Source organism: Lepidothrix coronata, unplaced genomic scaffold (genome assembly GCF_001604755.1).
Source record: "Lepidothrix coronata isolate B3197 unplaced genomic scaffold, Lepidothrix_coronata-1.0 Scaffold13, whole genome shotgun sequence".
NCBI classification, from domain to species: Eukaryota; Metazoa; Chordata; class Aves; order Passeriformes; family Pipridae; genus Lepidothrix; species Lepidothrix coronata.
The window spans coordinates 8540177-8553180 of NW_016690193.1; the positions used below are offsets into that span (position 1 = coordinate 8540177).

The 13004-nt window shown below is 35.5% G+C and overlaps 1 protein-coding gene across 1 annotated transcript in view; it reads left to right on the forward strand.

The window, feature by feature from the left end:
• The window catches only part of TLL1 (tolloid like 1), a 131481-nt gene that overhangs the window by 79580 nt on the left and 38897 nt on the right, over nt 1–13004 (forward strand). The window contains exons 8-9 of the mRNA XM_017805985.1: nt 2435–2559; nt 9310–9425. Coding sequence (XP_017661474.1) covers nt 2435–2559; nt 9310–9425 — 241 coding nt within the window. The remainder of the gene's footprint in view (nt 1–2434; nt 2560–9309; nt 9426–13004) is intronic.

Consider the following 13004-nt stretch of genomic DNA (forward strand, 5'->3'; position numbering starts at 1 on the left):
CTGTGGATTATGGAGTTAGAATACATTATGGTATTCAGACATCTACTACACAAGCCACAGCCTTTGCTAAGGACTGCAGTCCACCATTTCTAACAGAGGCTGCAGCCTCTTTTCTGTTGTTTGTACAGATTGTTACTGTCATCAAAACCTTACAATAAAGAGTTCTGCTTGTTTTGCTTTGTCCTGTTCCAGGCTGATCTGTTCTCAGTAACTCACGTGGGGCTCTCCCTGAAATGCTGTAGGGTTGTGGGGAGCTGTACAATGAGCTGTTCCCGTAGGCCAGCCCTACTCGAGAATAAGTGAGGAAGTCTTTCACTCAGTCTCTTATTATATTTCATACCAAGTTACAGTTCAGTTAATTATTCTCTAAAAATATCAGATTAACATAAAATTAAAAGAAACCTCCAGTAACACACAACAAAAATGCTAGTGTGAAAAGTTATGTGCTAGGTGGGTTTTTTTATTTTTTCAATTCATGCATTTTAAGGCAAAAAATACTAGACATTCTTGACACTTTGAAATAAACTGAAGACTGCCAGAAAACTCCCAATTCTTTGCAAATTTGTTAGGCTTGTTCTCCTCAGTATAAATCATATTGAAAAAAAAAATCCAACGAAAGGCTATATTACTCAGCATACACATAATTCACCCCTTGGAAGAGCATGGGGATGAGCCATATGAGATAAATATTAGCCACATTGCTTAATCCAGTTACACATACCATTACCTTAAGGAATAGATTAGAAGAATCTATATAAAATAGAGTAATTTAACAAGATGGAACCCCCACGAGTCCTCAGGCAATGAAAACATCAAGGTAATTTGATTTGTTGGCCCTGATCTCACCACTTTCCAAGCTGGCAAAAACTGATAGTGCCATGAGTAGGCATGTCCTTCCCCAAGGTACAAGAGGTTGTTACTTCATACTGTTTAAAAGCAGCCAGCAAACCCTTGAGGTCAGATATTGATTTATACTAATTCATCATTGAAGCATGAGTCATGCACAGTGTGGCATATTGCCAGCTGTTTGTTAGGCAGTGCTCACATGGATAAGTTGTAGAAATCACAAAACATCATAAAGTACACAATGATTTTGTTTATGTACTGTTACTTTATTCAAATGCTAAGGCATTTAAGAGAGGATTGTTTTCATAGTTTTACAAAGTATGAGGAACATCAGTTTCAGGTTGTACTGAAATTTAGTGGAAAACGAAATCATAATTTATAGATGCAAACACTTTCTAATGTGCCTTATTTCTAGAAACTGATTAATGCCATAAATAGTTTATTTCACTGATTAGGGAAACATCCTGAGATGATTTTTTCTTTGCAAAATTTCTAGTGATGTCACACAAAATCTGACTGGATAAAGAGAGTAGTATGTGACTGCAATACTCAAAATGCTTCATTTATTATAATTTAAAAATATGTATGTATTTATAAATGGTATTCTTAACTACAAGGGTCCTTACTGTTCACTCATTTTTTGACCTATTTTATGTCTAAAAGTACTGGTTTCGCTTTTCAATAAAAGTCCTACAAGTATACAAGAGAGTATAAAAGAATTAAAGAATAAGAGAACATAGAAACATATTCTTCTATTAAATTCTGTTGTATGGAATTTGAGGGCTTTTCAAATTCTGTAGCATGATAATAGAATGTAGTTTTGTCCCCTTACTCTTCTAATATTTATTTGAACTACCAAAATATTTCAGATCATGTTTAAAAACTGGGAAATTTTGAATAAAACTGCACATTTTTAACAAGTGTACTTCTTTATAATGCCTTGTCATTTAGGGTTATTGTTATTAAAATCACATATAGTAAGTTGATATATTTTATTGTAAAGCAGAGAGAGGCTGGTGAGTGAGCATTTCTGTTTCAAAAGCAGCAGCAGCAGCAGCTAGAGTTAGATCTGTTATAACACTGGACAGAAGAATGATTGGCAAGTGTGCCTGACTTTACGTGCTCTTACATATGTAAGTTAGACTTTAAGACTTCCCATAAAAACTTTGTTAGAAGTAGGAACTTTGTGATTAAGAATTTTGTGATAGAGACTAATTTATGTATCTTTATATAATTTTATAATTATTTTATTCAATATAGGAAGAACTTAACAGCAGTGTCTTTTGCCTGTGTAGTTTTAATAGTAGTTAGAGATTTTCCTCCTCTTGTCTAGCAGAAACATAAAAGCTAATATGTTAATTGATGTACTGACAGAATATTCTTTTTTGGTAACTTTGCATAAAGTTCGCCGACCTGAAGAATTTTATGTCATGTTTTCTATATTTAAAGTTCTGCATTTTACCCTCTTATTTATGCCAAATGTAAAAACTAGATTTAAAAAGCAGTATTATGCATTCATGAAACTCAGTTTTATGACAAAAATCTGATAGGGGGTTTTGGGGTCTATTTTTATTTTTATTTTTTTTAGGGGCATGTTTCTGGATACCATTCTCCCTTCCCGTGATGATAATGGGATACGACCTGCCATTGGCCAGCGTACTCGTCTAAGTAAAGGAGATATTGCACAGGCAAGAAAGCTGTATAGATGTCCAGGTATTGCACCACAAACAAACAAAACCCACATACTGGCAACTGTTTGACTTGTTGTTCAAGGGGAATGATAAATTTTTTGAGTCAGCTGCTCAGTAGTCTGTTTCCATTTTGGCAACGGATGTAGGCTGATCAAGAATCAAGTTATAAAAAAATCTTATAGATAAGGTTTCTTGACTTGAAAGGACCTAAGGACAGACAAACTGTATAAAACAACACTTTGTTCCATGACACTTCAATTGGTTTTCCTTAGCTGTTCAATAACTAGAAAAAAAAAGGAAATATGTTTAATATCACTTCTGGTTTGTATACTGACTGGAGTCCTTTATTTGAATTTAAGTAGAGTGCAGAGGAGCAAAATGAATTATTGCAATCAGCTCTAAACATTTTATATTTTTTTTAAATTTGACAAATAACAAGCTAGGACAAGTAAGTTGTAAACTCTTTTATGAATGAACTGGTTAGATCTTAGTACAAAATTTCTACAGTTTCAACAGATCCATTTAGTTATTTTATTATCTTCTGCCTAATTCTAGTGTCCTATAATTTTAATGCATATTAATTATTGTTATGGTAGGGTTGCTGTCTGTCTCAGAGACACCAGCAGCAAGCCTGGAGTAGCCCAGAATCAACCCTGGATTCATGTTGTTCTCTAGTCCTTATTCTTCACTAAGTACTGCCAGAGTGGTGGAAATCTCAAAGCAAACGGTTTTAATTTCCTTTCTCTAGTTATGGCTAATACAACTGTTAAGCTTTGGTGTCAACCAAAGAAGTTCAGAAATGCCACCTCTCAGCCAGAATTTGCCAGCAAGATCCTTGTGAGAGGCTAGACATACCAGCTCTGTGTCACATAGGTTTTACAGCTCTACTGCTCCTCATGGGAATTAATGAACTCTCAGTAACAGTTTTGAGTTAGATATGAGGCTGCTTTTAACCGGCTGATCAATACAGAAGGACTAAAGACAGGGATCAGGACTAAAGTAAATTTGTATCAGCAGCAATGGAATCTACTGAAGATCTGGGGATTCTGATTCTGATGTGCATTTGATGTACACTTTACAGCTGAAATACGCCTTTGTGCTGTAAGTATGCTGAACCATAGTCTTCTATATACTGAGAACATGCACAGAACTTCTGGGCCTACTAGAGGAGAAACCATTCTAATATATTGTCTTCAACAACTGCTCCTTTGGGAACAATTTTTGCTCTTTCCTTTTGGTACAGGGAGTGTTTTAATAATAATGACACTCTTGGTGGTATTATTTCTAATGAAAGTATACAGAGAGCAAAAATTTCACAAACACAGAGAATACATATATTTTGATAAACGAAAAATTTTGGAGAAAAAAGTAGTCTGTAGAAGTAAAACCACTGTGAGAGTTGCTAGTATCTTATGATCATATTGACTTAAGAAAGAAAAAAACCCAGTTACTACAGCCTAGGCTGTTTAGTGCATATATAATACTCTAACATGGACTTTCAGTCAACTGTAAAAGTTGCAATGTGCTTTCTGAGCTAATGCTCAAATGGTTCTTCAGAACAAATGTGCTTTTCATAAGGTAATGAAAATGTGTACCGATATTTTTCAATGTCTTGAAAGTCTTGTTGAAAGTTAGTTTCACAGAATTGTAAAACCACGGTTGTGCAGCAGCAGCGTGCACTTTAAAAGAAAGCTATTTTTTGAAGCACCGGTGAACACGGGTCAAATGGATAATAAAAATGAACGATGGTTGAAGGATCATGCTCCTTTTCTGGCACTTAGCTTTGGCAAACTTTGGGATAAAAGACATTGGTTTTCCACCCTTACTTAAATGAGCCATGACATAAAAGAAAGTGAGTTTTAAGAGAGAAAAAAAGGCAGAAGGTTTTTCTACAAATGTTAAATAGCATACTATTTAAAATGCTACTTTTTCAGTTAATATTTTTAATAGAAACTTCATAGCTGAATAACACAACACAAACTTAAACATCTAGTAGAGAAAGCAAGTCTATGAAAGTTGTATAGTACTTGTGTTCTAATAAATTTTCCAGCAAATACTGAGACTAAAAATTCAGACAGACATAAAGCTTTTGGTTTTATGTAAAAAATCATGTGATCATTGTAGTATATAGCAATAAAATCCCTGACACTGTGTTGCTTTTGGAGGTATGTTTTATTTCCTATTTCAGACAAAAGATAATAATCATTCATTAATAATATCTGCATTGTTTAATGTGTTCATTCGTGTTGCTTTAAATGTAATACAATGAAATACAGAAAATGATAGCTTAATCAGTATTTTTCAGAGATGCACACTTCTATGATAAAGGATTTTGTGGTATTGTGCATGTTTTGTTTCAAGTTCTGATTATTCCCGCAAATAGTTTCTGGTCCAAGGCGTTTTCTAGGTCCTATGAACATGAAGTTGAGCTCAGGGCTGCTGGTAAATAGAAATGATCCTCACAACAGTGAGGCACCTGAGCCTTCCAGAGTCTTTTAACTAGTCAAGATATTCAGGGTCGTTATTAAGGAAAGGGTTTAGTGACCGAGAAGTTTTGAGACTGGTGAAGCCAAGGCATGAGATTTGATAACCGGCCTTTTAGCAGATAAGTGCCAGGACTCAAAAAACTAGCAACAGCAATTTTGGTTTGTTTTTAACTTTTTCTTAGGATTTTTGTCAAAGGAAAGCATAGTTGCTAATAGGGATCTGTTACATTTTCATACCAAATTGTATTGTTACACAATGGAATAATAAGGAGAAAGAAATAAGTAATTTGAGAGTCATTCCTTTAAAAATCTATTTTGAATTTTGAGTGTCTTGGTATTGGAGGACAGAACTTGGATTTCAAGGCTGGATGTATTACAGTGGAGTCTAATGGAGTGAAAGAATGTGTTTTCTTCTGATGTAGCTACAAAAATGTCAACAGAGGTCTGCCTTTGTAATTTTATATAGAAATTGTAGTTGATTTAAAATTCATATGTAGTTTTATAGGAGCAGGAGAATAAGAAAGGCAAATGATGGACAAGGATACTCTTATGCAGAAAAAGAGGACAAAAAGTAAGTGAGTAGAGTGGGACTGAGTAACATATGGGAAAGAAGTCTCACATTGGTGGGAGAAGGCTGTTTAGAGGAAGAGAAGGTGGATGGATGAAGTTCACCAAATTTACAAATTGCCTGGGTCTGTGACAGTGTGTGCAGAAGAAAGCAGATGAAGGATACCTAGCCTGTCTCTTTTTTTGTGCTGTTCTCACTGTTCCTCAGTCTTAACTTGCTGCCAGCTCTCTTGACTTTCAAAAGTCATCTTTTATTTGCTGTATAAGGAAGATTAAGGTTTTTAGGTTAAGACCATTTCCCTATAACTTTAAAGGGAATCAAGTCAATTGTAAGACACTGAGTTGTAGTAGACTGATTTAAGTTTTTGATTTAACAAGTACATGATCAGCAGTAGATATTTTTAGGGCTCTGTGGCAGCTTTATATGCCATATATGTATAGTTGTACAGACTTGTGTCTAAGTAGAAAGTGTTGAAGATCTTATTTCTCTTTGGAAAAAGGTAAGCTTAATTAGCCATATATGATACTATGTATTTGGTAGTGTTATGTACAAAGGAATGAGAATTTGTTCCCCAAGTGTCCTGAAGGATCTGGGCTTCGTCATTTACAGATTTCACTGTAATCCGTGATGGAACTTTACTGCGTGTGTAGGCCAGCCCAGAGAGGTGTTATACATAGGCTATGTGATTAAACACTGCTGCAGACTTCACTGGTGCAAATTACTTTGTATAAGCATGTAATCTACCTGCTGCCTGCAAAAACTCTTATCAGAAATCTAACTTTCTCAAGCTGTAAAATAGAGTGAAGATCAACTTTTTTGATTAGTCTGTGTGTGGGAAGAATTAAAGTGGCATTTCTGCAAGTGGTCTGGCCTAATAAAATTGATATAAGGCATGACATTTGAAAGGGGGGGAAAAGCATCAAAGAAAGGATTGGCAATGGTAATGATTAACAAAGGAATAAAAAACGTACGAATGCTTTATAAAGCAGAGCTATATAAGATTGAAGTTGTAATTGATATCTTCTGATGTGAAATATACTAAGATTAGTTCTTAGGAAATTTAAATAAGTGGCCCTTACCACTCATTTTCCTTCCACATTTCTTTCCTAGAGTGGATTTTGTTACTAGTGGACTGTTACAGTAAAAAGTTTATAATATTCCATTTTATAAGCTTAATGATGAATACTACAATTGCTACAGTCCAAATACAAAGAAAACCTTTATATTCTCTAGCGATAGAATTTTAACTGTTTCAATTACCATTGACCGATTGCAGAGAAATTTGCTTTTCTACAAAAAATTAAAAAATATTGCCCTGTCTACAGAAGCTCTGCAAGCCAGACTGGAACTCAGATCCCATAGATAATTAATTCAACTATTGATTGGTATAAACTATTCTTGTTATACTTCCCTTGAGTAATCAGAAATTTTAAATTAAAAAATAAATATGGCAAAACACATAAAGCTTGAGTGTATTTTATAAATTCTAATTGTGTTAATTCTCAGTAGAAGTTATGTATTCAAAATTTTTCTTATGCTTCTGTTAAATTTACTGTTACATATTACTGAAAATTTTGATTTGATAGAGACCTCCCAGGCATTTAATATGGATATAAGGTAAAATGTTGTATTAAATAGTTTTGTTCTATAACACATGAGGGAAAAGAATGTTCCATAACTCCTTTTGCAACTTAAAAACCATAGTTCTAAATTAAATACGTCTTCTGTATATGGAGCATGGAGTGTTTCTAATATTCTGGAGAAAACAATCCTGCACTCTGTATAAGAAAGAAGAATTCTGAAACATTTTTAAGATGTAAAGCTATTATGCTTGCTTCATTCATGTTTTTTTTTTTTTTATACAGAGTAGTTTAGAGACTTCAATAAAGTAAGAGGTCTTCCTCCTGTCTTCTTAGTAATTGCAGGGATGCATTTGGATAGATGTCTCACATGCTTGATAGCATTTTGTTTGGTTACACACTTCATGTTAATTGAAAAAATTTCAATGTGAGCAGAAAAGATCAGACAAGTAGCATTCCCCGTCGCTCAATGTGTCATCTGCTCAAGGCTTGCTTAGTAGTGTTGGTGAAATAGATAAAGCCTGAGCAAAGAGAAATTGTACTAAAGCTTGAAATATGATTGTATGCCTTGTGAGAGTACGTTGATGCAGTTTTCATGAAGCCATGCACGGGGGGGGAAGAACAAAGAGGGCTCTAAAAGGGGTGAGGCTCTCTTTTACTCCTCTATGAGACAATAATTTTACTCATGGCTTTCTCCAAAGTGCTCTACGTATGCGCTGTAAGCTATGACATAATTCACTAGCACTGGGGAAACCCAGTACAGGGCTCTGCAATTTATTTAAGTTTGCATTCATCACTGTGTTAAAAATAAATTGTAGTTAATTACAAATATTGCCTTTTTACTGAAAAGGCTTTGTTCAGAAATGTCATTTGCTGTGGCTGCCTGGAAAAGAATATTTTTTTTTCTATTTCATTCCTAAAGGACTGAGTAATGGTGGGTTTAGTCATTATATTTTTGGAGGGCTGTGCCAGTCTTTCCTTTCTTTCCTCATCACGATAACCATTTGAGCGTCAGAGAGCATATTTAATGCCTTGAATGTAATTTACGCCTGATATTACAGTGTAGTTGTCAGATTACATCTTAGATGCATTTTAATAAGACAGCCTTTACAGCTGTGTTGTCTATCTTTGTCATAAAAAAAAATCCCTTCCTTTGTCCCCTTTTATTTAAAGATTTTCCAGATCATTTATAATTCATTGATATTTTGATGATACAGTTGTTCACCTGCTGGTAATGGTAGCACTGTCATTTGAAAGCACTGCAGATCTGATTATGCTGTCAGTCATGGGATAATATTCTTGAATTCATGTCTTGTATCACACCTGCAAAATTAGTGGGTGAAACAATTTGCTTAAGGTCAAAAAAGATGACTGACTGAGGTGTGACACTGTACCGAAATCTGTTTTAATGGTGGAGAATGGCAGGACCTTCCGATGTTATATTTTAGTGTGAAGAGACTTTATTAACCAGCTAGCTAACAGCAGCCAGCAGCATTATTGACAGGTGAGAGATGGGTGCTGAAAGCTTCAACAATAAAGAATATAAAAGCGCTTTGGTATTTTAGGATTTTATATTTCCTTTGCTTTTAATACTCATATATCTACAAATCACTCCTGCAAGAGACTTTGTTGAATACAGGATTTAGTTTTCTATACCAATATAAATGAGTGAGTTTAGGTCAAATCAGTCTCTCATGTGAATAAAGTACTAAATTAAATGAAACCACTGAGAAAATTTCAATGTGGTGCCAATCATGCTGTGCCAGTGTTTCTTTTAGTTCCTAAAGGATGTGTCTGTGTCCACCTTTTTTTTTAATTACCAAAGTAGTTATAGGTACAATGTTGCAGCATTGTTGATTGACAGCAATGATATTTTTGAGGCTGCTGTAATTTTGGTTATATCATCAGACAACACACAAGTGAAATAGTTCATGGAATAAAAATATCCTGTGTAAAATGGAATGAATGTCAGACTGGCTTAAAATCATTGCTTTGAATAAATTGTCAACTAACTGGTTTGTTTTCCATTCTAAATCTGCAGTGAATTAAATGTATTCTAAGTAGATACTGGAAAGACGCTTTTTTCTCTGTTAGGCACGTTATATTTCATTTTCTTTACTGTAATTTGTTTCTTTCAGCCTGTGGAGAAACGCTGCAAGAATCTACAGGCAACTTTTCTTCTCCTGGATTTCCAAACGGTTATCCTTCCTACACACACTGCATATGGAGAATCTCTGTGACCCCAGGAGAGAAGGTATTTTAACATTTCTTTAGTTAACACAGATACTATTTTCAGAGTAAAATGTTACATTTCTTTAGCTTTTCATTAAGTTTAAAATATGAATAATAATTGAAAATAATGGTATGTCATAAAAAACAGGACCATCGACTACGTACTATTGACTTGACTTTGATCTGTGGCGTTAGAACCACATCATCTATTGAATGGATGTCCTTGTGAGATGAAGATATGATTTCAATCTGCTATATGTTTGCATGATGAAATCCCTTCAAAACTGGCTCCTACTTCAGTTTGTGGTTTGGTGTAAAATGGAAGAGGTGGTTCAGGCTACTGAACGTTTGTTTTTCCAGCATGGGCTCAGGGAAACTGGTTGAGCTGTGTGGGGCTGATAGCTGGGCTATAACTAAGGAAGCTTAGTGTGTTAAATAAGACGTTTCTAAAATGAACAGTAATAACATGAAGTAAAGAAAGTGTCATTGTAGGTGTTCCCTAGTATTGATTCTAGTGCATATGGTTCTACTTTCTGGGATCAGTTTTACAGGAAAAAAAGTGGGGAAAAAAATGGGCTTGGGGAGAGAAGTGTGCCGTCCGAGTGAAAGCAAAAGCTGTTATTCTTGTGTACACTTTCAAAATGTGCTAACTGAATCTTGTTTTAAATTACCGGCTCAAATATCAGGCTGCTTCAAAATAAATTAGGATAAAGGGAGTGATGAAAAGTTTGAGCTGAGACAAGTTATGCAGGAAAAAGAGGTGTAAGTTTCATTACATGAAACAGTGGCTGATATTAAGCAGTCAAATACTATAGACTAAAATATAGACTCTAAGGAACAAATACAGAACCTAACATGAGACTCAGTACTGAAAATTCCAAAGAGGAAACCTAGCATTTGCCCCCATATATTTCAGTCAGTTTTTTCAGTGGTCTTCCACTATGTATATATCAGACATAGTTTTCTCCTGATCGTATTACTTTATTCCATGTTGCTTTCAGGTCAGCATCCTGGTAGATGCCAAGTATATATATTCTTGATGTTTTAATAGATCCTAAGGAGCTGTAGGAGCATTTGCCACTGTGGGGTTTGAAAGTAAAATTATTTGGAAAGTGTTTGCCGTCCTCTGGGCAAGAACCAGAGACAGGAGGAAAAATAGACACTGTGCTGGGAGGGCGTGGGTGGCTCTACAGGTTGTCAGGAAAAAACAAATGAAAACAGATGAATAAGCTACAGGTTGCACAAAGGATGCAAATTAGTCTAGATAGGTCATTTTATGTTCCCACTATTTGTGTTGCTTCTTAGACATTGTTGGGATAACAATGAAAATAGCTTAGGTTTCTTTTCCATTCCTCCATCAAAAAAAAAAAAATGTTCATCTACAATTATTTGCTTTTGAAAACAATATTAATGTATGAGTTAGTGTTCATGCTTAAGTATTCATAGCATACTCCAATTTTGTGTCAGCCTATCTGTGGACACTAGTGTAATTGTAATACATTTGTGTTACCATTATGTTTGCAACCACCACTGGAGCGCTATTATATTGTAAAAAAGCTTAACAGGGGAAAGCCCCTGTCTTGAAGACAGCAGTATAAAAGAGATGATTCCCTTTCCATCTTACTTGCTGCTCCAAATGGGGAAAACACTAAGCAGAATTTTCTAACTGAAAATTGACATGACAAGTTGTGTCCATAGGGCACTGTTATGGTCTCCAGCTCTCATAATCTCCATATAGTTCAGCAAGAACGAAGTAAATGATATTTGTGCTAGAAAGTCTGTTTTGTCCATGCTATTCCCATAGGATATTGGCTGTCTTGAGATAAAGAACCCAACTTGCAGCCATGATGTCTAAATCTTAGCTAATGCATATGTCACAGTACTTTGGATATGCATTATGCTTGATGTCAATTTTTCTCAGTAGATGGTGATAACACATTCACATAATGAAGGGAAAATCAAAATATATTTAAATTTTTCTTGCTTTGCTGCTTTGACCCTGTTAAATCTCAGGAATGTTGTGTGGAAGTTAGAGTACATATAAGTACATCACATCATGTTATGAAATGTCAGTGAGCACTTTAGTCACCTAAAAATAAACTGAAAAAGCGTTGTCTAGCTCTTGTCTCTTATTTATTGAGATTTAGCACAGATGTTTGAGCATAGTTCAGAGGGCTTTTATGCATGCTTCTTTCTGCAAGTAAGGACTCTTCTGGTCTTTCATGGCCAGAAATTTAATGAAGGATGGAACTGTGGTGGTATGCATTAGCTGCAGAATTCCTTCTACTCATAAGACATCGTAAATTGCCAGCCCAACCTAAAATGTGTACGTTCCCATGAGGCAGTCCATTCACCTTTTACTTTTGAGATTTAAGACTATATGGTAAACAACTGTACACAGTATATCTATACACAGAAAAATCTCTGAGGAAGGGTGTTGTTAGTAATGCTGTATGCCGTCCTCCAGGGCAAATCCCTCCTTCTGGTATGTAGAAATTTTATTGGCATAGGGAGATGCAACTGTGCCAGTGTCTTGTTTGAATCTGCCCTTTTGAATGTTACATTACTTTTCAATTTTTCTTAAGGTTTTACATGAATGATAAAATAGGACAGAAAAATCTTAGATTGATATAGGGAAAAAATGACACCTACAGAAAACTTAGTACTACCTGGTATTTTCTATATATTTTGTGCTTTCTTATCTCAGGTAGTAGGAGTTATGATATATTCTCTCCGAAGCTGCAGTAGCACAACTGAATCTGCTGTGTAATCAGTAATTCTTTAATTGTGCTGACAAATACCCATTGATTGTTTTTCCTGTGGAACCCCTTAGTTGTTCTGTCCCCTTTAAACAAGCTCTGCCTTGTCTGTAGCTCTGTTTAATACCTTGCAGAATCGCAAATCAGAATCTTATATATATTTACACTTTTTTGGTTCCTGACCAGAAATCATGCTGTGACAGACTGGGGGTTCTGCCTATGTACAGGTAATGCATTCAGGTCAATGTTAAGAAGTTGCTGTATCATCAAATACCTCGGCATATCAGAGTGAGAAAAGGCTGTGAAGGTTATTTCATGTAGTTTCAAAGGTGGGGGCTGTCGAGGAGGCTCATGAAATTTTAATTATTTCCACTTAGATAGCAGCACTTTGAGCATTGACATGATCACACCTAAGTAAAACCATCCATTCCCCAACCCATTCCTAGCAACTAAGGTTTGGAAAAAGGTAAATTTCCAAAAAAGAATAGAGAAATCTGATGTTTCAGCTGTTTCACGGAAAACGGCAAACTTGTGGCTAGACTGATGAGAGACCTTCAGGCTCTACACAGTTGAAACAATGGAGGAGGTATAGGTTATGGCTTCCATAGCTTGCTTCCAACAGAGCCGGCTGGGTTAGCTTAACAGCTCTGGAAGGTGGCCTGACTTAACCCAGCTGTTTGCATCTCATCTGGGCAAATAAAAAGACTCCCCCTTGTGAACCTCTCTGACTACACAGTTGGGGTGAAGTCAGCATGGGTGAAAAAGGATGAGACTGATGAGGTCAGTAGGTTTTTTAAGTAATGTGGCTAGATACAGAGATACCTACCTATGGTTTGAGACAA